This window comes from Cannabis sativa, chromosome 5 (assembly GCF_029168945.1).
Source record: "Cannabis sativa cultivar Pink pepper isolate KNU-18-1 chromosome 5, ASM2916894v1, whole genome shotgun sequence".
Lineage (NCBI taxonomy): Eukaryota > Viridiplantae > Streptophyta > Magnoliopsida > Rosales > Cannabaceae > Cannabis > Cannabis sativa.
Genome location: NC_083605.1, coordinates 20,560,237 through 20,586,166, shown reverse-complemented (window position 1 = coordinate 20,586,166; position 25,930 = coordinate 20,560,237). Strand labels below are relative to the sequence as shown.

Here is a 25,930-nt window from a genome sequence, read left to right as displayed (position 1 = left end):
CACCCCCCTTGCATCATACTATAACGAATTATCTTGATGCAGATTTCTCCTCTTCGGATGTATGGGACTTGAGGTTAAGAGTAGATGCCTCAGTTTTGGATGGTGTGGCTAGCACAGGATTGGTTCAATGTGATGTTGATGGTGAAGTGGCCATCACGGTGATGCAATTTGTTGAGGTGTGTAGTATCCTGGAAGTTGCAAGTTGCAGTTGAAGAAAATTGTAGCTCCATTCTTATAATATTGAGTCTGATTCGACTGTAGCAGTCAAGGCTTTATTCACGAGAGAATTACCCTTTGCTTGGGGTTCTTATCCTGATTTTCAAAGAATGTTTATCTTTTTCATCTATGTTTTCTCGTTGTAAGTTTGCTTTTGTGCCTCGTGCAGAAAATACAGTTGCAGACAGATTAGCCTATCTCGCTAGAATTAAGCACATTTATACGAGGATTGTTTTAAGGGAGGTAGTCCCCTTTGTGACTACTCTTTAGACTCTTGTGTTTCTTTTTTCTCGCTTGGTTATAAAGTTTTTATTCACAAAAAAAAAAAAAAAAAAAAAAAAAAAAAAGAAAGAAAAATACCAAACATAGGATTTAGATATAAACAAGTTGGTAAGATGGATGCAGTAAACTATGTATCTTATATCCATATAAAATCAAATCCACAACGTTCATATACAATTTAAATCAAATATAGAATCTTGTACATTGTATATAAAGTATTTTACAGATAGCCAAAAATAACTCAAACTAACTTACAAGAGAGAAGAGAATATACAAAAATTAACTTGGGAAAACCACAACGACCACTTCAAACCTCTCCTTACACAATTTTGCTTGCTGGAGCTTTCTCTTGCTGTTGTATGTAAGCTGAGGGAAACCATCCAGCCTTCCCCTTACACTCTCCTTCAGACCAGCCATTAGGGGCCACCTGCCAATATCACAAGCACATTGTTTCAAAAGTACACCATTCCAAATTTACAATTACAAACAAGAATACATTATACATTGACACCTGATATAAAAATATCCCCACGCGTCTTTTTTAACATAATCCATCATCATCATCTATTATTTGAATTTTGAAGTCTGATTTCTCATTCTATGAGTTATAATCTTTGAACATGAAAATGCAGCTACCTATATTATTTTTAGGTGGTATACTTCCAACTTCCAAGAAGGAATGCCTACTATGGCTAGACAGTAATTCTCCACTTATTTGAGCCATGACTGATATTCATAGAGAAAAACATTCGACAAAAACAAGATTGAACAAATGAGAGCTGAGTTTGCATTGAAGTTGGTATCCAGGAACACTCTTAAATACAAAGAAAGATCACCACACAATAACCCTTTTACCGCCCAATACTCCTTATTCTTATCAGAAAACCCTACATCACTATCACACCAGAATATATTAATGGCACCACTCGGCCATTATATCTCCAAAAAAAGTCCCAAACAATCCCAGACATAACTTGCCATAACACCACTTAGCCACGTATTGCTCAATCTGGATCAGCCTTCTCTGATTCCTTTTTCTCATAAGTGAATAGGACACACTAAGAAGAAACACCCCTTTTTTCAAATAAAACTAATGATAGGAACAAACTGAGGGAACAGTCAAGGGACAACAATTCTATGAACTAACCTGATTTTTTTTTTTTTTTTACTAATTGCAAATCAACTTACTAAACTACACTAATAACAAATATCTTCAGTATAATTTACTTACAAACTTATTACCCACTTTCTTTCTATTCCTTATCTTTTATTTTCCCCTTTATTCCTAGCCTCCCTAGTTCATTTCAACTGCAGACTTTTCCTGAAATAAAAAAAAAAAATCCCACAGTAACATCTCTGCAAAGAATGAATGGAGTTGGCATATGCTCATATAATTGTTCACATTTGAGAATATGCACCAAAGTCAGAGAATGTAGCTAAATGATACTCCGATTTTTGCTAGTCCTAAAGTAACAATTTTGGAAGGCTGTAGGCACCACAGTATGAATATTCAAGGAAGAGAAATACATACCGTAAAACTCTGAATAACTAACTAAATATTATTTGATCATTGCTATCATTAAGTTGTTGTAACTATTGTCTCCAAATACTTCTACCTAAGAAATAATTTTATCATTTTGCAGTTAATGAACAAATAGCATGAGATAGTGAACCAGGATCCAGGATAGTAAATTCCATGGTTCGAATCAGCAAAAACAGTACCTGGCGAACCACAACATAATCATCAATGGATAGACTCAACTCCCCATCTGCTTGAGCATCAAATTGGTGTATAACCTGCAAGATGAAGGATGATTCTATTATCACGTGAGAAATGTAAAAAAACAAGTAGCTTCCAGTTACAACAAAAAACTTTCTTGTAATAAAAGTCAAGTAATTGTATAATCAGGACTAGTTACATGTAATTTTCTAGGCCTGTATAAACAAAAATGATAGACCCCCAATCCGGTATGCATAAGCTAGGCACAAGAATTAGAGGGGAATATGTATGGCCCTATTATTTGTTGGGGAATTAAATGTGATAGTTTGAATTATCTTTTGTTACCTGCTTTATTTGGTATGTTTAGGAAATAGATAAGAGAGGGGAGGGTTTGGGATAGGCTTATTCTAATTTGTATTGAGCTTGGCTCAGGAAAGAAACTAGGACTCTTGAATTTCCTAGAATTATCAATAATAATCACTTTTTCATTTATTTTCTGTATTTACTTTACTGAGGTGTATCAAAAGATTTCTAAGATTTCAAAAGCCTTACTTTAGCAATAAATAAAATATCCTCTTGATTTAGGTGGCCATGATCATCAAATCCATTTGATTTATCGTCCTGATGTCCAAGCGATTCGTAGACATCTTTCTGCACATTCACTGACGGTGATGATAAAAATTCTTGTGGGTGATTCTCCAATGTCATCTAATAACAAGCATTTAAATATAAATGGGTCATTAAGTTATCATCAAGAAAGTCAACATGGTTTTTTTAGAGGTCAAGGCACACATTAAATCAATCTAAATTATAACCAACACATTGTAATCCCATATAGGCAATTTGGGTTACGCATACTTTGTCCTGGATATATTTTACATTAATTAAAAATGCTCACAATCTAAAATTGAATAAATGAAGAAAGTATAGTAAAATTAAATACAAATAAAAGCACAATGCGATAGCATATTAAATATTTATTCTGGCAGATAAAATGAAAATGTGGATAGCTTGGTTGGACAGCTTCATTTTTGCCTCTGCATAGCCTCAGAAGACAAAGCACGGCATGCTATAAGATGCTTTCAAAATTTGTAATGTTAAGCTATTAAATAAAATGCAGTGTGTTCTATTCAAAAAAAAATAAATAAATAAAATGCAGTGTGTTGGCCTACAGAGATGACAGAATTTAATTTTCAAATTTTAGGATGTCTGTTTAATTTCCATTTATTAATTCTACAGTTTATTGTTTATCTGATTTACTTTCCTCGGTGCAGGATCATATTTTCCAGAATTGTGGAATTACATAGTTTGCATTTTTTTTTTCCTTATTCTTTAAGGTTTTTTTGCATACATTTTCATGTCTCTCCTAATTATTTAGTGCAAGGATACTTCATCAGTGTTGTTATTCACATCTGCATCATTTTCTAATGTAAGATTCATTTTTAAAGCTAAAAATCTCATACAGCTGTAAGAATCCTAACAGTTCTAAATAAGTCACTCATGCATGGTATATCTAGAAACAATTGTAAGTGGCATAATATTGATTGCATTAGCATTAAAAATTCAATGCATCATGATTCATGAAAAATTAAAAATGTCAGCACTTCCCATAGGATAGATTAAAAATTATGTTCTTTTCTTTATAATTGATGACGAAATCATTATGGTAAGTGCTTATTATTTCAGAAATATTGTTGACAAATTAAAAATTTGACATTATTGCGGCAGATCCCAACATTTTGACATCTCCAGGAACAATACATATAGGGAAAAGTACAGAACTAGTCTGATAGAACAAACCTCAGCATGTAGCTTTTCCAGAATTGTAAGAGCATGCTGATGGTAAGATCTCTCAGCATCAACCTGGAAAATGAATATTTTTCAGATTTGACGTAAAATAATTGCATTCAGAAAGGTGTAGAATCCCTGTCATCTAAGTACAATGAGACCATGAACATTTTACTCAAAATATTATTCACTGTGTAGGTCTTGAACTAAAATTTACAACCACTCCTCCAACAACTTGAGCTAGTCCCAAGTGCAAATACGAAGTATTTATTTCTATTTTCTTTTTACATCTCACATACAAAGTAAGGCTTCACAGGATAAACAGTTTACAACAACATGTATCTAAGTGTCGTAGAATCCAAGCATGTAAATAATTTACAAGTCAACCCACACTGTGAACCAAGATATTGCCAGCCTATAGATACATACCAGAGAGAATCAAGTAAGAATACCATGGTAAAAAGTGTATGGAATGTCATCTTTTGCTGCTGCTCCTCAACTGATGACATAGCTGCAGTTGCTTCCCGACCAAGAGCCATAATAGAATATTTAAGCTCATCCAATCTACCTTCTGCATTTTGAAGCTTAATTACACTCTCTTCAGATACGGAAGGGCCCCTAGACTTTGACTGGCGCCTTAACACTTCAGCCACCTAATAATAAACTATTCGGTATGAATATTAAACAATTTGTATGTGGTGTATGTAACGAATTATAAGATGAGCAGTTACCTGGGCTTCCACATCTTGACGCAATTTATCATAACGGTGAGTCAAGTGACGAGCGTCCTCCAAAGGAGCTCCATTTATTTGTGCCCGTAGTGGCTCGCAAACCTACATATTTTTAACGCCTGTGACACGATTACAAACACAAAAAGAAGTGGAGAAGTTGGAAGAAACTTAATGATTTACATTAACTAGAAAAACAGTATCTCATGACATCCACTGTTGAGGAAACAAGTTTCAGGTAATCACACAAACACACTTTTGGAACAGAAGTTAAAAGAACAATTATATATTGGCTAATTCACCAGTGAGATACCACCACAAAAATGATAGGGAGTTCCTATCAATTTAGTATAATAGTAGCAAATATAGCAAAATAGTGAATTGTATATTAATTTAGATGAAGAGGATACAATGTTCCTGGGTATTCGAGATACCCAGTGCTCTCCCAAGAGCTACTGCTCATTAACTAATTCATTCTCTCTCCAAAACCCTTCTAAGACTCTCCTATATATACTCTCCCAATACCCCCTATTACAATGACCCATATACAATACCGCCCCCCCGAAATTCACCTTGTCCTCAAGGTGAAGAACAACAAAAGCTTGCACAACAACTTTTGGGTCACCAGGTATTTTGAATGGAATAGAACCAATCTTACAGCTAATTTCATATTTCTTATTGGATTTGGGAAATTAGTTGGTGATAAAGGGGGTTGTTTATTCATGGGCACTGTTAGACAAATGGGGCACAAAGAAATTACTAAAGAATATGAATGTGGACTTGGTCACTGTTACATATTCTTTAGTTCTCAAATGGTGACTCAACACATTTATGGGATAGGGCCAACTATTGATAATTTTCTCTCTCACTCTGGTTATATGATGATAATGGGGATTGTCCACGCTGGTGTGATGGGTACTGTTCTTTCTCTAATGATGTTTAAAGGACTTGATGTTCTCAATTGGAGGGTCAACAAGGCTGTTAATTTTCTTTTTCAGCAGTGGGATAACTTTTATTTGGCTTATGATGATTATATTCAAAGGGGCAAGGAGATACTTTCTAAGGCCTAACAAAAAATGCATTTAGAGTAAGCAACATATCTAGGAATGTCACATTTTCAAAAAAGAAAACATATATATATATATTTATATATATATCTAGGAATGTCATGTTCAATTCTCTTCACAAAATTGTTTAAAGAAGTTAACTTCTATCCTCTGATAATCGATATTTTGTCTTATAAATATGACCAATCTATGTATCAATATTCCTAAATTGATTCTTTAAATTATTGATTAGTGTGATTTTTATTTGTTGGGTATTGGAAGACTAATCATGCATTTTGAGTCATTTGGAGGGATTTTAGTACATTTTAGTGAAAAATAGTGGAAGTCGAAGAGCTCGGTTTGACTAAACTGAACGTAATTAAAGATTTTGACGATTTTAGAAGCAAAACTGGACTTAGAGCTCAACATGAAATTTGTATATCTCGTTCTCAACTTTTCGGAACATCTTGAATCATTCAATTTCGAGTTGTATTGAAAGATTTACGACCAAAATACTGATCTAAGCACGCGACGCAATTTCCCAGGAACCACCTCCCCGGAGGCATTTAAGCGCCGCTAGGGCGGCCAGAGGCGAAAATACGTCCGTACAATTCGCAAAAAATCAATTTTCAAGCTAAATTTAAATGGGCTTTTAGGATTAAATAAATAAGACTTTTAGGGTTCGTTTTTATCACTTTCAGATTGCGTTTTTGAAAGAGAAACTTATAGAAAGTGGAGAAGAAGATTGCATCACCAATTGTTTATCATTCTAGTTCTTTTCTTTTTCTATCTCTTTACTTTTAAATTATGATTTTTATTATGATGATTAGTATGGAGAAGTTTCTTTTTAGTTAAGGGTTATTTCCAAACTCTAAAACATGAATTCTTAATTAGTGATAATAAATGTTGTTCTTGATTTCTCTCATTTTAAACTGTTTATATTTTCCTATTTGAATGCTATAAAAATTGTGAATTCTTGTTAGGTACACAATAATTAAGGTTTTGTATCTTAGAATTACTTCTCACCTAATAGTTTAGGACTCTAAGTAGAGTAATAATTTTCAATTAATAGTAATGTCAAAAATATTATTAATTGTGATAAAAAACAGACCTTAGGTTAAATGAATTATATGCTTCATTGATTTGTTACCTTGATTAATTTATCTCCATAGAAATTAATATTTTTCTTATGTTAAATAAATTGCATGCTTCGTGGATCTATTGCTTAGTAAAAATATTTAATTATTCAGCATTTCACCTTGATTAATTGTAATAGGGAGATTGGAAAAATTGACTGCTTCAGCATTTTCTGCGAGGTTAATAGTTTAATTAAGAAATTGAAATAATTCTTATTATTATTGATCTTGAATGATTGTTGAGGGTGGACATTGATTCTTACCTATTTCTTTATAGTGTATTATCTATCTTTTTTTCTTTTTTTTTTGGCCCCCAACCCCGAGATAATAAAAACCCTCACTTGTGGCAGAGGAAAATCGTGGTTACAAATTACACCAAACTCCAAGACTTATACAAAACTCAGGTCACCCTAGAACCAAAACAAAGTCTCAAAAATTTGATATCAACAATCCCCATCCCCCCCACCCACCCCCCTAGGACGCGCATTAAAAACCAGATCCCACGCAGCGGAAGAGACCACAAGGCAGTATTAAAAATCTTACAACAATGCTCTCCATTCTCTAATCAAGTCTAAAAAAGAAACATTTTCAAAGAACTTAGTCTTGTACACCCAAGAAGCAGTCCAGAATTAAATTTTATCCCATAGGGCCGCTTCTAAGCTCTCCAAACCTTCAAAGATTCTATTATTTCGTTCTAACCAAACCACCCATAGAACTGCCAAGACTGCCGTTCTCCATAAACATGTGCTTCTTTTACTGTCCCCCACATTACTCACTATCATTATCTATCTTTATTAGCTTTCTAGTTTGTAGAAAATAGTGAATCGAATTTTTATGTGTATTTCATAGAATAGTACATATTTATATACAAAGCTAGGAGACTAGGAAATAGGAAACTACCAACAAAATAGGAAACTACTAAATACAAGTTACCCTAATTCTTTTACACCTAATATACAGCTAATACTCTAACACTCTCAAGCCGGAGCATAGATGTTAATCATGCCCAGCTTGTTACAAAGATAGTCTATCCGCACCCCATTCAAAGCTTTTGTAAAAATATCTCCTAGTTGTTCTCCGGTTTTCACATATCCTGTGGAGATCAGACCTTGTTGAATTTTCTCACGAACAAAATGACAATCGATCTCAATGTGCTTAGTTCGCTCGTGGAATACGGGATTCGAGGCAATATGAAGAGCAGCTTGATTATCACACCATAATTTTGCTGGAATAGAAGTCTTAAACCCGAATTCAGTCAAAAGCTGATAAATCCATATTACCTCACACACGGACTGGGCCATAGCTCTATATTCTGATTCAGCACTGGATCTAGATACAACATTTTGTTTCTTATTCTTCCAAGAGACCAGATTGCCCCCAACAAATACACAATATCCTGAAGTGGATCGTCTATCTACCTTGGAGCCTGCCCAATCTGCATCAGAAAAACAATCAATCTGGGTATGTCCATGATCCTTGTAAACTATACCTCGTCCTGGTGCTCCTTTTAAGTAACATAAAATTTGTTCTAATGCTGCCCAATGATGAATTGTTGGGGAAGACATGAACTGACTGATAACACTAACTGGAAATGCAATATCTGGACGAGTCACAGTTAAATAATTCAACTTTCCAACTAACCTGCGATATTTCTCAGGATCTTCAACTGGTTTCCCATCACGTGTAAGATGCACAGCTGGATTCATTGGAGCATTGCAAGGTTTTGATCCCAATTTCCCCGTTCCCGCTAGCAAATCAAGTACATACTTTCTTCGAGATTTAAAAATACCTTGTTTACTCTCGCAACTTCAATCCCCAAGAAATACTTGAGTTCCCCTAAATCTTTCGTGTTAAACTGTGTGTGAATGAAAGACTTAAGGGATGAGATGCCTTCGCATCATTTCCGTAATAACGATGTCATCAACATACACCACTAACAAAATGATACCAACGAGTTGATCTTTTATAAAACACGTAATGATCCGACTTACTTTTCAACAAACCAAACTTCTCAACAGACTAAATTTACCAAACCAAGCACGAGGGCTTTGTTTCAATCCATATAAAGATTGGCGAAGATGACAAACTCGCCCTAACTCCCCCTGAGCAACAAACCTGTGAGGTTGCTCCATATATACTTCTTCCTCAAGATCTCCATGAAGAAAAGCATTTTTAATATCAAGCCGATGCAAAGGCCAATGATGAGTAGCCGCCATGGAAATGAACAACGGATGTGAGTTTAGCAACAGGAGAAAAAGTATCACAATAGTCCACTCCATAGGTTCGAGCATAACCCTTGGCAACAAGACGGCCTTTAAGCGAGCAACCGTGCCGTCCGGATTGAATTTAACCGTGAACACCCATTTACACCCGATGGCCCGTTTTCCGAAGGTAAATCAACCAAGACCCAAGTACCATTCGCAACCAAAGCATTCATCTCTTCTATCATTGCAGCAAGCCAACCAGGATGAGACATCGCTTCTCGAACAGTTTTAGGAATAGTGATAGAATCAAGAGAAGCAATAAAAGAACAAGAAGAAGAGGAGAGATGATTATAAGACACAAAAGAAGTAATTGGAAAAGTACATTGACGTTTACCTTTACGTAGTGCAATGGGAAGATCATCTGAGATTTCCGGATCTGATGACGAAGATGCAAGTGCAGGACATGAAACAGGAGGTGGAGGAGGGGGCGCCTGGTGTACACTATAGGAGGCCGAGGGAGTGGTGGAGGTGGTAGAGGTGGTGGAGGTGGTGGAGGTGTAGACATTGTGGGGGTGACGACCGAGGCGGTGAAGGAACAAGAGACCCGCCAGAACATGGAGAGGCGCATAGGATGTGATGAGAATAAACCAACAAATCATCATCCTCCCCCGACTAGTAGAAGTAGTGGAAGATGAAAAATAAGGTGTATTTTCTACAAAAGTAACATCAATAGACACAAGATATTTGTTGAGATCAGGACAGTAACACCTATACCCTTTCTGAAGACGAGAATAACCAAGAAAGACACACTTTAGTGCCTTAGGGTCTAATTTGGTGACAGATGGACGGACATCGCGAGCAAAACAAACACTACCAAATACTCGCGGAGCAACTGGAAATAATGACTTATTAGGAAAAAGAATTTTAAATGGAATTTCACCATTAAGAATGTAAGAGGGCATGCGATTAATAAGAAAGCATGCCGTGGAAACTGCATCGGCCCAAAAAAGTTTAGGGACTTTCATTTGAAACAAGAGAGCACGTGCAGTTTCAAGAAGATGTCTGTTTTTACGTTCTGCAACACCATTCTGAGGTGCCGTATCAACACAAGAAGTTTCATGAAGCATGCCATTAGAGGTCATATAAGATTGAAATTGAGCAGACATGTACTCTTTGGCATTATCACTTCTCAAAGTACGAATAGATACATTAAATTGAGTTTGAATCTCAAGACAAAAAAGCACAGAATATAGAAAACAACTCAGAAAGATTTTTCATTATATATAACCAAGTTAAACGAGAATGATCATCCACAAAAGTAACAAAATACCTGAATCCAAAGTTGAGACAAAATAGGAGAAGGACCCCAAACATCAGAATGAACTAACTCAAAAGGAACACTAGCACGTTTATCGACACGTGGACTCAAACTAACACGATGATGTTTGGCAACTGACATGACTCACATTCTAACGAAGATAAACTACTATATCGGGGACACGCTTTCGAGCAAAGGAAGCGGATGGATGACCTAAACGACAATGAGCCTCAAAGCGGAAGCAACACTCGAACAAGCAATAGAGGTTGGCGGAAGTGGGTCAAGAACATACAAGCCACCAGATTCATGTCCTTTACCAATAATCTTCTTCGTCATAAGATCCTGAAACAAACAATGATCAGGAAAGAATGAGATGCAACAATTTAGATTACGAGTGAGTTGACTAACAGAAAGCAAATTAAAGGACAAATCAGGTAAATGTAAGACTGATGATAAAGATAGCATAGGTGTAGGAACAATAGTGCCAGATCCAAGAACAGAAGCTGTTGACCCATCAGCTAAGGTGACAACAGAAGTGGGACTGTGAGACTGAAAAGTGGAAAAGAGACGGGAATTACCTGTCATATGATCTGTGGCACCAGAATCAATGACCCATTTCGAGGATTTGGAAAGAAGGCATGCATTAGAGTTACCTGAATCAGCAATCGCAGTGACAGAAGAAGATGAAGACTTAAGTGTTTCCTGATACCTTGAGAACTTGGCAAATTCATCAGCAGAAATAAGGACCGATTTGTCAGATGCATCACTAGTGCTTGCAATATTGGCAGAGTGTTGTTGTCGATTCTTAAATTGTAACTTCCTACACTCAAACTTGGTGTGGCCTGGTTTCTTACAATAATTGCACATGATGCTCCCAGAATTTGGTGTGCGGTTATCAGGTCCTTGTGAATTACCTCCTTTAAATCCACTTGGAGTAGAGTTTCTTTCCGGTGCAGAATTATTACGACTCACCAAGGCGCTATTCAGAGGAGTTGAAGAGGTAGTCTCTGTGCGAAGAACACGAGTAAACACATCTTGTAAAGAGGAGACATCAGAACCAGAGAGAACTTGTGACTTTGCAGAGTCAAATTCAGATGAGAGTCCTGCAAGAAAACTCATAATAGCCATCTGTTCTCGTTGGCGCTGTTGAACTTTTACATCAGGACTAAACGGTAATAGCACATTAAGTTCTTCATATGTTTTCTTGAAAGCCATAAAATAATTCATAAGAGACTTATCTTGTTTCTCCGCGCGATAAAAAGCTTTGCAAACATCATATATGCGAGATATGTTGTCTTTGCCAGAATACAAAAACTCCAAGTAACCCATTAGTTCTTTAACCAATTCACAATGATTAATCAAACTAATTACCTCATTATCGATAGAATTTCGAATTTGAAGGAACAAGCGAGCATCCTCACGGAGCCATATTTTCCTTGAATCGTTTGTTTCTTCAGGAGGATCGTCAGTCAAGTGATCATCTTTGTCAATACTCCTCAAATACAGCCGAATCGTCTTACTCCATTCCAAATAATTCGAACCAATCAACTTATGATCCGTGATTTTAGACATTACGGGAACAACATCAGAAACAACAACTGATTTTGAATCTGATCTTATCTCTGCCATAATCTCAAAAGCAAACACAAAGACAGAGAAAAAGAACAAAAGAACACCAAAGAATGAACACCCAAACACGAAGAAGACAAACAAATACCGAATTACAACCTAGAACAGATGCGAGTGGGCTTAGAAGAACCCAGTGAAGAATCGGCAACAGAACGCCGTCGAAGGCGCCGTCACACGCGCCTCCACGCGCCGGCGCGTGAGCCCCACGCGCAGAAGCTTCAGGCGGCGCGTGAGCCCCACGCGCGAGGAATCCGGCGACCGGACTTCGGGGGTTCGTAGATCGGCGGCTGGGCAGTCCTCCTATGTGGGCGGTGAGAAACAATGTTCACTCCAAATAGGATTTTCGAAAAAACAACCCTAAACTCCCTAAATTTTTTTTTTTTTTTTTTTTCAGAACCCTAATTTCGAATTTCGAATTTTGAATCACAATGCTCTGATACCATGTAGAAAATAGTGAATCGAATTTTTATGTGTATTTCATAGAATAGTACATATTTATATACAAAGCTAGGAGACTAGGAAATAGGAAACTACTAACAAAATAGGAAACTACTAAATACAAGTTACCCTAATTCTTTTACACCTAATATACAGCTAATACTCTAACATAGTTTATGTTATTTAATCTTTATATTAAAAACTCCATTTTCTAATTTTCAGTTCTAATTCTTGATTAATAAATTAATAATAGTCTTCGTGAGATCAACCTGTATTTGACGTTATACTGAACCTGTATTTGTCGTTATGCTGAAGTAAAGGGCAAAATTAAAGAAAAAATTATTAAATTTGTTGTGGTAAACAACACACATCAACTTCAATTCTTCAAACCCAATATGACAAATATAAAATTCACTAAGGCATTTACTTGTGACTGAAAAATACTAAGAAAAATACTCACAAGAAAAAGGATTAATTTATGCAGGGGTCTGAACTATACAAAAAACAAGAAATAATGAAATGGATGTTAGAAAAGCTAAAAGCTGCTTTTTAAAAAATTTGTGATAAAAAAGTGTTTGGTAAACAATTTTGAAAAAGAGAAGAGATCCACAAGTCCTGGATCCTCCCCATTATATTAAAAAACCTCACTTGTGGCGAAGGAAAACCATAGTTACAATAAACAACAAAACGAAAAGTCTTGAGACAAAAACACTATCCAAAACTGCCCCAGGACGGGATTAAAAGAGACTAAACAGAGCCACATGCTGCCATTTTAAAATTGTTTTCCATTCTCTACATAAATCTAGAAAAGACAAATACATAAATCTAGAAAAGACAAATCCTCAAAATGTTTGGTAAACAATTAAAAAATAGTTTATTGAAAAATTTATAAAGAAACTACAGCTAAAAGCTAAAGCTGGTAAAACCCAACATTTAAAAAAAAAACTATTTTGATTAAAAGACTTTATAATAAATTATTTTGTACTAAAAATGTGTAATTATTTATTATATATTACAAAAAACAAAAATATTTTTTTGAACGAAAAAATATTGTAAATAAGTAATATTTAAATTTCTTATTTTTTATTTTTTATTTTGTTTTAAAAAATATTTAATATTTATACTTATATTTTTATTATTAACAAATCACATCAACCTAGAATTTCTTATAAACTACAATTTTTTTTTTTTACAAGTGATAAAATATAATTAAAAAATGTTATAAATTATTTTTACCAAAAACATATAAATTTATATTATGAGAAAAATAATTAAAAATTTCATATAACATAATTTTTTATACATTCGTGATTATTATGAGCTAGACTATAATATTATTATAATACAATCTTAACAACTCACAACACTTAAAAATTTATAATTTACCACACACTTAGCTCAGCTTTTTTCCACAGTTCTACTACAATTTTTTTCCACAGTTCTGCTACAGCTGCTTTTCTTACAGCACAGTTACAACTGTTTTTTTTCACAGCACAGCTGTACCAAACTGACCCTTAAAAAATCTATCTAGATTTATTATCAGTTTCTACATTTTGAGGGTCTATATTCCTGATTTTGGGGAAAGAAGCACATCTCTTGAATTTATGCCTTTCAGGCCTTGGCTCTCAAAGATCAACCCTCATTTTTCAAATATAATAAATTAGAATAATTGAGCATGAGAATGCCTCAGTGTTTTTCCTACTCACTCTACTGGTCTCTTACAAAATCTCTAAAGATTACCGTTCAAAACCAAGATCAGACTTTGCAGCCTCACCTTTTGAGTGGATAGCATTGTAGTGGAAAGAAATATAGCTTCAAATAGACTGCAGACATGTTATTTTATTTAATTCCATGTTCAACTTGATATTTGAGTAAGCAATGAAAATAATGTAGCCAATCTTGTACTTAAGTATCAAATTACCAAAATATTTTCTTATAATAATAAAATAAATGAATAAGTTACCCCTTGAACTCAAATAAATAGTTCTAATAGATCCAATTAATAAATAAAGAATACCTGATTTGACGGTTTTTCCATAATGAAAAAACAAGACAGAATTAGAAACAAGAGCAAGGTTCTTGACCGAAACCCCTTTATTTCTAAGTGAACTAACTTTAAATGGAATTATCATGTTATTGTAATCTAATCTGACACAATCACTTGTGTTAGATATTAGTTGTATATTAGCTGTAAAAGAATTAGATATTTAGTAGATATTTAGTAGTTTTCTATTTTGTTGGTAGTTATAAATATGTACTATTCTATGAAATATACACATAATTCGAATTACTATTTTCTACATGGTATCAGAGCATTGTGATTCAAAATTCGAAATTCGAAATTAGGGTTCTTTAAAAAAAAAAAAAAGGAAACTACCAACAAAATAGGAAACTACTAAATATTTACTAAATATCTAATTCTTTTACAGCTAATATCTAACAACTTGGGAAGAAATCACTCCCAAAAGCTAGACTAAGGGATAAGGGTGCCGAAGTAGTTATAAACCACAAACCAATCTCATACATGATGAATGTGGGATCCTAACAATACACCCTCCTTTAGAGTCGACGTCCACAGCGCCCCACTCTACTGTGACCTACTCTGCGGTGGCCCACTTTGGGCTTATAATCCACAAGTTGCCCCTTCCTCGACGTCAGCCCACTTAAGGATGCATGACTTCGGTACCACTTGATGCAACCACTTAAGTAGAATTCACTCACAGAAGCTAGCCTAAGAGAGGAAGGTGCCCAACTAGTTATATACCACCAACCAATCCTCATAGTTGGTCAATATGGAATCTTACACAATTCCTTAAAATTTTAGAAACAACACCAACCATGAGATTAAACACTTTATCTGAACCTACCTCAAGTGTGGCATTCCAAAAACACACCCCTAAACTTACTAGTTCACATTATAGAGCAAGTGTAATTATCATTTCTCTACATGTAATGGGAAACTCAAACAAAATCCTGAGCTCACATTAACAGTTGCAAGATTAAGACCCAAGAAACATTTTAACCTCTTTAGTCCAAAGCAAAGGTACTCCCTCCTCGAGATTAGTTCTAATTTTAATCTTCCAAATATAGTAATATTGTGGTTACAGGCATAGCCTACTGATATAAACCATACTTCATCTAAATGTCGAGAGTCCTAAATTCAAAATTCCCACCAAATTAAGAGAAGAGAGGGGGGGGGGGGGAAGAGTTAGAGAGAGAGAGAGAGAGAGAGAGAGAGAGAGAGAGAGAGAGAGAGAGAGAGAGAGAGAGCAACTAGTATTTTTTATATACATAAGGCCTAGAACCCCTAGCACAAACAAAACCATTGGAGTCAACCTCAAGTGGCTGAATCAGCATAAAGGCATATAATGGTTCTCATATTTGCCATGTTCTGTCGATAATGATGGTAACATTCCATATGTTCACAAAGATCAAATTTTTGAGAATCTTATTATGTTGACAGTGATATAATGCTTAAAAAGAGGAGACATTGAAGAAATTACCTGATCACCAAGAACCTTAAGCAAAGATTCTCTCTCCTTTTCTATATAATTATGAGAGGTACCAAAGTATGTGGAGGCTCTAGCAAGGGACAAATGATTGAATTGATTTGCATCTCCATACTTGCAACAATCTTCAGCCAACTTTTTTACTGAATTATAAAAAGTAAAATTTCATTTTCTAACTTAGAAAAATATATCAAATTGAACACAAACTAAATCGCTACCTATCTCCATTTGCTTTGAGCTTATGGATATGAATCCTTCAACTCCACGAACAATATTTCGCTGAAAATGCTGCACAGCAGAACTAAGTATTAGACTCCATAGACAATTACAATAGCAAAGATGCTGTTGAATGACGGTAAACATAGCAGGAATAGAATATGTACCTTAGCTGCCCTTGTAGAGTTGTATAAATTTTGAAGTTGTTGGTTATACATGAGTTCAGCTTCATCAACCAAAGCTGCATCATTACTTAAGCTTCCCAATCGTCTCAATACTGCCTGCAACATAAAGAAATTTGTTCTCCATCAGATTTAGCATTGTGTTTTGATTGCCCTAAATTTTGATGATTACATTAATCAAGTATAATTGAACATTACAGATTGGAAAGTTATGGGCTGAAATTTAAATAAGTGGAACTAAAGTTGCATGAGCACAAGGAATTCAGTACTGAATTAACAATTAAAAATAACAAGTACAGCCAGTTTTAGAGTAACTGGAAATTAGAAACGCAAACGATAGCAAATTATTGATATGTAGTTTACAACATATGTACATATCTGGAAGGTAAATCCTAAAAATAAAGTGCTAGAGGTATAAATGAAACAACAATAAGCTAAACTCAGTTATGATTTATTATTTTATATTTTATTAAAGTAAACTGAACTTGTGTTGATAATTGAGGAAATGCAAGTTCGATCAAGCATAACACTCCAATCTCTAGCTAAATCAGAAAATAATTGAATTATCATTTTATTATTTATCACAATTCAGATACAGGTGTATAGATAGAAAATAACAATAAGAGATCTATCTACGAAATAAATTCAAGCTAGTTTAATTAAGTAAAACGGTAAACTGGGCACTGACACAGAGGATTTTGAATGTTATTTGGTCAAAATGAAATAGCTTAGTCTACAATTATGATATTATGAAGTAAAACAATCTTCAGAGAAATATCATGTTCAACTATCAGTAAAATAATGAAAGCTGAGGCAAATATTTATAGGGAGTGTCACATGAGACATTTTCCAAATTGGTTACTTTACTGCAGAGATAAACTAATGAGTCTATGATGCAAGTTAATGGGATTTGTCTACTAATAGATGGCACATTGGCAGTTATCCTATTGTTGATTAGTTGATTAGTTTTCAGGAGTTATCCTACTGTTAAGGAGTCATTGTTAGTCTGTTACTGATGTTTGTTATTTCTGTTATTACTGAGTTGTACCAACTGGTTTTTCAGTTATATTCTGTTAAGCCTGTTGCTTCTCTCAAGTGACAAGTATATAAGTCACTCATTATCTGTAATCAAATAAATATAACAGAATGACTCTTTCCAATTCTCTTTCTCTTACTTTCTGTCACTCTTCCCAGTTCTTCATTCACTTTTACCTTTGACTGTTCTTGATCTTGTTCATCATGAATCGAAGGATTACTAATCCTAATATGGTATCAGAGCTTTTTCCGCCATTGACGGCGAACATGGCGACTGTGGCAGCTCAAAACCCAGCCAATCCTTCGAATCTTGGAAATTCGACGAATACACATCCCAATCTGCAGAGAAGTCGAAACAGAGATGCCGATGAGTTCTCTCCTGTTCATTTTACTCATAATCTTTCTGTAAAATTGAATGATCACAATTTTCTTCTTTGGAAACAGCAGGTTCTTGCTGCGATTCGTGGAAATCGCTTGCTCAAATTCATTCAAGATGAAGCTCCTCCACCGCAATTTCTCAGTGATGCCGATCGTGCTTCTTCAACCTACAACCCTGAGTTTCTTGATTGGGATGTGCAAGATCAATTGTTAGTTTCATGGCTGCTATCGCCTATGACTGAGAGTCTTCTCACTCGAATGGTTGGGTGCCACACTGCTCGTCAAATCTGGGCCAATTTGGAGAAACATTTCACACTGAAAGTTTCCTCAAAAATCTTGGAATTCAAAACCAAGCTTCAAAACTTGAAGAAAGGGACACTATCCCTCAATGACTATCTGCTGAAAGTTAAACAGCACGTTGATCTCCTCGCCTCTGTTGGTGAAGTCCTCAGTGATCGTGACCACATAGCAGCTATTTTCAAAGGACTTCCCAGCAACTATGACACCTTTGTCATTTCGACAAATACTAGAATCGAAGGATATTCAGTCGGAGAAATTGAGGCCTTATTGCTTGCCTCTGAATCAAGAATCGAAAAGACAGAACATGAACCTGAAATTGTAGCCAATCTTGCCACTTCTGAACCTGAGCAACAACCTGAAGTCAATCTTGCGTATCAAAATCGATTCAGCAGAGCCAATTATCCTTCGAGACCTCCTCTGCAATTTGGAACCTTCTCTCCCCAGTATTCTGCAGCAAGGGGTTCTCCTTCCAATCGAGGTGCTTTTCTGTATCATCCCAGGGCTAATGGTTATGGAGCTCCTCAATACAATGTCCCTCATTTCACTCAAGTTCATCGAGGAGGCTTCAATAGAGGAGGCAGATCGAGCAACTCATCCAACAGACCCCAATGTCAACTTTGTCTCAAAATTGGGCATACTGTGGTGGATTGCTTTTATAGATTTGATAAAAGCTTTACTGGAGTGCAATCGAATCCCTCTGCTCCCTCTCCTCAGGCAAATCTGGCTCACACTTCCGGACAAAATGATACCAATTGGTATCCGGACTCCGGGGCAACAAATCATTGTACACCAGATATCCACAATCTGGTTTCAAACTCGCCATATGAAGGATCTGAGCAGCTGGTTGTAGGTGATGGCACAGGTTTGTCAATTAAACACATTGGTCATTCTACTATCTTGCCCTCTACTCATAACACTTCTCCTCTTATTCTCAATAATATGCTTCATGTGCCTGAAATTACCAAAAACTTGATTAGTGTTTCTAAGTTTGCTAGAGATAATAGTGTATTCTTTGAGTTTCACCCTGATGTTTGTCTTGTTAAGGATCAGGTTTCTCACAAAGTATTGATGACTGGGACATACCAGAATGGCCTGTATTCCTTTAAATCATCCCAATTGCACTTGCTGCCCTCTCATTTGCATACAAATCTCAATGGCAACACTTCACAGCAACCTGTTCATTCTCCACACACTCTTACTGCCACTGTCAGTCAGCCTTTTCATTGTAGTAGCTCTCTTAATTCCAATAATACTACTTGTATTTCCTCTTTTGATGTTTGGCATAATCGACTTGGCCACCCCTCTGAGAAAGTGGTCAAGTCTGTTCTTACCTCATGTAATATACTTTGTCCTAATAAAAATTCAGTTTCGGTTTGTCAAGCATGTTGTTTGGGAAAAATCCACAAGTTTCCTTTTCCAAAGAGCTCTAATACTACATATACTATACCTCTTCAACTTGTTGTTTCTGATCTTTGGGGTCCTTCTCATACCCCTTCCTTCAATGGTTATAAGTATTATATCCATTTTGTTGATGCATATTCTCGATTCACTTGGATATATATGCTTAAAACCAAAGATGAAGCTTTAAAAACATTTCAGCACTTTAAAGCTGAAGCTGAGTTACAACTTGGCACCAAAATCAAAGTTTTACAAACTGATTGGGGGGGTGAGTATCGATCCTTTACTAACACATTAAAAGAGGCTGGTATCATTCATAGACATCCTTGTCCTACCACCCATGAGCAAAATGGTTTAGCTGAACGTAAATATAGACATATTGTGGAGAATGGTCTCACACTTCTTGCCCAAGCTTCAATGCCATTAAAATTTTGGGATGAGGCCTTTAGAACAGCTGTCTATATTCATAATAGACTTCCCACACCTGTTCTCCATCACAAATCACCCATTGAGACATTATTTCAAATACAACCAGATTACCCTAGCCTAAAAACCTTTGGTTGTTCTTGCTATCCCAATATAAGACCATACAACAAGCATAAAATGCAATTTAGGTCTACACCTTGCACTTTTATTGGATATAGCATTAACCGCAAAGGTTATAAGTGTCTTGACACTTCTGGTCGTGTGTACATATCAAGAGATGTCATTTTTAATGAATCTGAATTTCCCTATGCTTCACATCAGCAATCTCCTATAACACCAGAAACTCTAGCCTCCTTTTATCCATCTGCTGTTATTCCTACTGTCACACACTCCTCATCTGGTTTAAGTCAACATAATGCATCTATTTCATCTCATACACATACTATCTCTAGTTTTTCTAACCCTGTGCAGGCACCATCAATGATACCAGCCACCCAATGTGACATCTCTGCCATTCCTACGACAGCACCAGCAAATAATATTGCTACAGCAGCTCAGACTTCCCAGTTGCCCATATCTGAAGTCTCAAATGTTATCCCTGCTCCTATAGACTCAAATTCCATTCTCAACACTACTGAAACAACAAATGCACCCTCTTCTACAGCTGTTAACAATGGCAATACTGATTCTGTGCCCACTGAAATCACAACTGGTGCAGCTGTTACCAATGAAAATACTGCTGCCACCACAACTGATGCCCCAGCTGCTGTTAACTCTCATAACATGCAGACCCGTTCCAAATCTGGAATAAGAAAGCCAAAAGCTTACCTAGCTCTAAAAGAACCAACAAGTGTGAAGCAAGCTATGCAAAGTGCTCAATGGAATGGAGCAATGTCAACTGAAATGTGTGCACTAAAGAAAAACAAAACATGGACTTATGTGGTTTTACCACTTGGAAGAGAAGCTATTGGGTGCAAATGGGTCTATAGGATCAAAGAGAATCCAGATGGTAGTGTGTCCACACTTAAAGCAAGGCTTGTTACAAAAGGATTTCATCAACAACCTGGGTTTGACTTCACTGAAACTTTCAGCCCGGTTGTCAAACCAGTTACAATTCGTGTTGTTCTTTCTATGGCTCTCTCAAATGGTTGGGATATCAAACAACTTGATGTAAATAATGCGTTTCTCAATGGTGACTTACAAGAGGAGGTGTATATGACACAACCCCCTGGTTTTGTCTTGCCTGATGCTCCACATCTTGTGTGCAAACTCAACAAAGCTTTGTATGGCCTCAAACAAGCTCCTCGGGCTTGGTTTGAGAAATTGAATAACACTCTCACTGATCTTGGTTTTTCATCATCCAAATCAGATCGATCCTTGTTCATTCAGCACACAACCTCCTCAACAACCATAATATTGGTTTATGTTGATGACATTGTCATCACAGGCAGCAACTCTCAAGTCATTGCCAACATCATCAAATTACTAAATTCCAAGTTTTCTCTAAAGGATCTTGGAAATCTAAGCTACTTTCTTGGCATTGAGGTTCAAAGTACACCAGCAGGGCTCCACTTATCCCAAGCAAAGTACATCAAAGACCTACTGACAAGAGCCAAAATGACTGAGGCAAAACCTCTCCCTACACCTATGGTGACTGGTTTAAAACTCTCAGCTTATGGCCATGAACCGTTTGATGATCCACAACTCTACAGGTCTATCGTTGGGGCATTGCAATACCTTCTCATCACTCGGCCTGAGCTAGCCTTCAGCATCAACAAAGTCTGTCAATTTATGAAGAATCCTCTTCAATCACATTGGCAAGCTGTAAAACGAATTCTTCGATATTTGAGTGGCACAGTTGACCATGGTCTGCATCTTCATAGAACACAATCAACAGATCTCATTGCCTTTTGTGACGCTGACTGGGCTTCAGATCCCGATGACAGGCGCTCCACATCTGGCTTCCTTATTTTTCTTGGTGGAAATCTAATTACATGGCAGTGCAAAAAGCAACAAACCATCTCCAGATCGAGCACGGAAGCAGAATATCGCAGCTTGGCTAATGTTGTCTCTGAACTCACATGGTTGCAGTCACTGTTTTCTGAGCTTCATCTCTCTCAACCAAAGCCTCCTGTTGTCTGGTGTGACAACCTCGCATCTTGTCCTCCCGTCGCCAACCCCGTGCTGCACGCCAGAACAAAGCACATTGAATTAGATCTATACTTTGTGCGAGAAAAAGTCCTTCGTCACCAAGTTCAAGTTAAACATGTGCCTGCCATGGATCAATTAGCTGATGGTCTTACAAAATCCATCTGAAGCCAAAATTTTCCTCGATTTCGCACCAAACTCACAATTTCCACTCCTTCCAATTATGAGTTTGCGGGGAGGTGTTAAGGAGTCATTGTTAGTCTGTTACTGATGTTTGTTATTTCTGTTATTACTGAGCTGTACCAACTGGTTTTTCAGTTATATTCTGTTAAGCCTGTTGCTTCTCTCAAGTGACAAGTATATAAGTCACTCATTATCTGTAATCAAATAAATATAACAGAATGACTCTTTCCAATTCTCTTTCTCTTACTTTCTGTCACTCTTCCCAGTTTTTCATTCACTTTTACCTTTGACTGTTCTTGATCTTGTTCATCATGAATCGAAGGATTACTAATCCTAATATGCCGCCACTGCACAAAACAAGGCCACTTACTCTACCATGTACCAAGGCAGCCATTACTATAAGTATTGGAGCCCTGACCCAGCACATGTGATAGCATGTGCCATTATATACCTCTCTGGTCACATATCATACAACAGAGAACGCGAGCAACACAAATGGGATCTTGTCACTTAATATTTACTGATAATTAAATCAAAGAGAGCTAAAGAGGAATGATGAACAAAAGGGCCTCGTAAATGTGACAAATGTTAATTAGAAGATGACGAGTTTAAGGTGATGAATCATGGATGGAACATTAGAGTTCAAGATTTTACAAGAACAAAAGTTGGTCGTATGCCTATGGACAGGTTTCATTGGTATGAAACAAAATCATCTAAAACTACGTTCTTTTCTTCACTCAACAACACACACTAAATAAAAAGTCGAAAGAAGAGCCGTTTGACTTTTTTTCCCCCCTTTCCACTGATTCATGGATATTATTCTTTTAAGAAAAACAACCCAAACAAACACCTTTGTTTGAGATGTCCCGTGGGCGTCTAATCAAAGTAAAACCCTCAAAAAATGGTCTTCCAAAAAGAAACTATTGAAAATAAAAATAAAAAAGGGACCATAACAATCTAAGACCACACCCTTTATTTATCTGTATAAATAATCGAGCAAAAGAGAGAGTGTTTGAGAGCATTAAGTACAGAAATCAGAAAAGGCCAAATAATGTTTTCTTCTCCTTCTTTCTAAGTAGCCTCTCTAAACAAACTTTCATTGCCCATTCATTCAATTCCCACCTTCTTGAGCTCAATACCATGTAACAAAACAGCAGCTACAGAAACTAACAAGAGCAAGAGCTCAAACTTAAAAGTCTGAAACCAAAGCACTTCCATTCCATGGTAAAATTGAAGAGGGGGTAATAAATCGTACCTGCTGTTGTCTTGCGACTTGCTCCCGAAGTTTGGTGGCCTGCTTTCGAATAGCATCCATGGCGGGGCTAGATTTATGAAGAAGAAAGCCCTAGAAGGTGTTTGGCAGGCGAGAAATTAGAAAATTGAAAAAGTGACAATGGTTTTTGGACTTTGGCTGTTTACTCTGAATAATGAGAAAGAGAAAGTGTGTCTGAGGTTGATAACAGAAACAGAAACGAGTAGGAATTATTGAATAGAGAAGATGCTAATAAATTAATAATTAAATATAGAAAAGTAAGTTATATAAAAAACTATAGAAAAGTAGGATACTCATAAAGTCATAATAATAATAATAATATATGTGAATAAATTATTTCCTCAAAAAAAAATATTTTATATAATAAAAAGATTGCGAAAAGTGTTAAAAGTAGATAGTATTAGTACACAGCTAAGCAAGAACCAAAGGCATTTTAGAAAAACAGAAATAAAGTGGCAAGCACCCATCTTATATCCTTACTAGGCTTATTTAAAATATATTATACTGAAGAGTAAGGGAGAATATAAAATGAAGTAAATATTAATACAATGTTTTTTTATACAGGGTTGTTGTACTATTTATTTAATGGAAATAATACAGTATAAATTATGATTTATAATAATTTTGAATTATAATTAACAAAAATATATACATATTTTAACAAAAAGTATAAAATACTTAACAAACATGACAAGCTAGTATAATATAATATTAAGTAGAGTTGTATGAAGAAATAGAAAATATTAAATAAGTTTTTTTTATTATTTATTCTGAATAGAGTTAAAGTATAAAGTAAATCATAATTTTAGTAATTGAAAGTCTTACATAGTTCTAAAGAACAACAAAAAAAAAAAAAGTTAAATCACACTAACGTGTATGGTAAATATGTGGAGCTTAAAAATAATGTTGTTATAAATTGGATACTATTGTTATAATAAAGTAATAATTAAAGTAATATTAAATGTAGATTTGTACCTTTTACAATTGGAATTAGGATAATATTTAACTAAAGAAGAAGAAGCATAGAGAGAATGGTCTTCTACCTTTTTCTCGTTGAAAACCACATTTCTTTTCTATTCCCCCTGACCCTTTTGGTTATTTCTGCTTGTCTCTTAGCTTTTGATTGAGCGGTTTTGCCGTTTGGTCTTTTCGTTGGTGGGATTCTCTTTCTGGTTTGTCGTATATTTTATTGTGTGTTTGGTGAGGGTTGGTGTGATTCGTTGTCCTGTTGTCTCTTTGACATTCCTTTTGTCTCCTTGGCAGAAGTATTCACTTTTGTGCTTTTTGGCGAGTTGGTGGGTGATTATTTTGTCCCTTTGACTTTATCTCTTCAGTGTTGGTGGTTGGTGGATTCTGTTTCATTTATGGAGACGGTTGGTGAGAAAGTTGGTTCCACTTGGGGTAAATGCTTTTCTGTTTCTGAAGCCTCTCTCTCCCTGGCTCCCAGCACTTCAGCTACCCAAGCTCTGTCCAAATTCTGCCTCATTGGGAAAGTGCTGACTTCCAAAACTTTAGAGGAGAAGGAAGTGGAAACCCTCTGTGCTAACCTTTGGAAAACTTGTGTGAAGGTTGACACTCCTCTCTTGGGCCATACTTCCTCTAATGTATTTCGTTTTGGCTTCGAAAAAGTGGCAGATAGGAGGTGGGTTCTTGATAATGGACCCTGGTGCATTAAGGGTAATTCTTTGGTCCTCCTTGCTTGGTCCTCTGGGTTCGGTCCGAAGGAGCTTTCTTTTGATAACCTTCGTTTGTGGCTCCAAATACACTTTCTTCCACATGAGTTCTTCACCAGACTTAATGCCAACTTAATTGGAGCTCAGGCGGGGAAGGTGTTGTCTATTGATTTAGACGAGTCTAAACATGTTACGTGGAACAAATGGATTCGGGTGCAGGTGGAAGTTGATGTGAACAAGCCCCTGTTTTGTGGGTGCTTCTTTAAGCTGCTAAATGGTGTTAATAGCTGGGTGCAGATTAAGTATGAGAACCTGGGTAGCTTTTGCTATTTTTGTGGTTGTTTGGGACATCAGAGGGGCGATTGTTCCCTTGGTTCACCGGTATCGATTTTGGATGTTAAGGGTGGTAAATACCCTCTGTTTGGCCCCTGGTTAAACTCTAGATCTCCGTATGCTAGCTGCTTCGTGGGCAACTTGCATATCTCCAATTCTCGGGCAAAATCTTTTGAGAAGAAGGTTAAAGCAGTCGTTGAGAATGGGCGGCCAAGGGTGGTTAACGATTCTCCCTCTCCGGCACCGGTGGGAGGGTTGGACTGTGGAATAGGCTTGGGTTCTCGAGAGCAGGTTTCGTGTTTGGCGCCCCGCTCGAGAAAGGGCGTTTTCCTAGGACCCAGAACAGACAATACCTGGGTTCGAAAGTCGTC

The 25,930-nt window shown here is 36.2% G+C and overlaps 2 protein-coding genes across 2 annotated transcripts; both read right to left on the bottom strand.

Annotated features, from left to right (window-relative positions):
* Positions 1-616: 616 nt before the first annotated feature.
* LOC115716828 (SH3 domain-containing protein 1) lies at positions 617-23,845 on the bottom strand. Its single transcript, XM_030645736.2, has 10 exons — positions 23,536-23,845; positions 16,398-16,511; positions 16,233-16,302; positions 16,009-16,157; positions 4,738-4,839; positions 4,459-4,659; positions 4,019-4,081; positions 2,771-2,926; positions 2,221-2,295; positions 617-925 (listed from the first exon to the last, which is right to left on the bottom strand). Exons 1-10 carry the CDS (start codon positions 23,593-23,595, stop codon positions 818-820), a joined length of 1,098 nt encoding a protein of 365 aa, XP_030501596.1. The 5' UTR covers positions 23,596-23,845; the 3' UTR covers positions 617-817.
* LOC133037843 (uncharacterized) lies at positions 10,737-12,681 on the bottom strand. The gene is made up of 2 exons (XM_061115497.1): positions 11,092-12,681; positions 10,737-10,780 (listed from the first exon to the last, which is right to left on the bottom strand). The coding sequence occupies exons 1-2, from the start codon at positions 12,065-12,067 to the stop codon at positions 10,752-10,754; spliced, it is 1,005 nt and encodes a 334-aa protein (XP_060971480.1). The 5' UTR covers positions 12,068-12,681; the 3' UTR covers positions 10,737-10,751.
* Positions 23,846-25,930: the final 2,085 nt, after the last annotated feature.

Coding starts and splice junctions, on each gene's coding strand:
- LOC133037843 (XM_061115497.1), bottom strand. CDS start 12,067: ATGGCAGAGATAAGATCAGATTCAAAATCAGTTGTTGTTTCTGATGTT. Junction 10,781..11,091: donor CACTGCGATTGCTGATTCAG/GTAACTCTAATG, acceptor TGTTTGTTTCAG/GATCTTATGACGAAGAAGAT.
- LOC115716828 (XM_030645736.2), bottom strand. CDS start 23,595: ATGGATGCTATTCGAAAGCAGGCCACCAAACTTCGGGAGCAAGTCGCA. Junction 4,082..4,458: donor TCCATACACTTTTTACCATG/GTATTCTTACTT, acceptor TTCATTTTCCAG/GTTGATGCTGAGAGATCTTA. Junction 2,296..2,770: donor ATATTTTATTTATTGCTAAA/GTAAGGCTTTTG, acceptor TTCATCTTGCAG/GTTATACACCAATTTGATGC.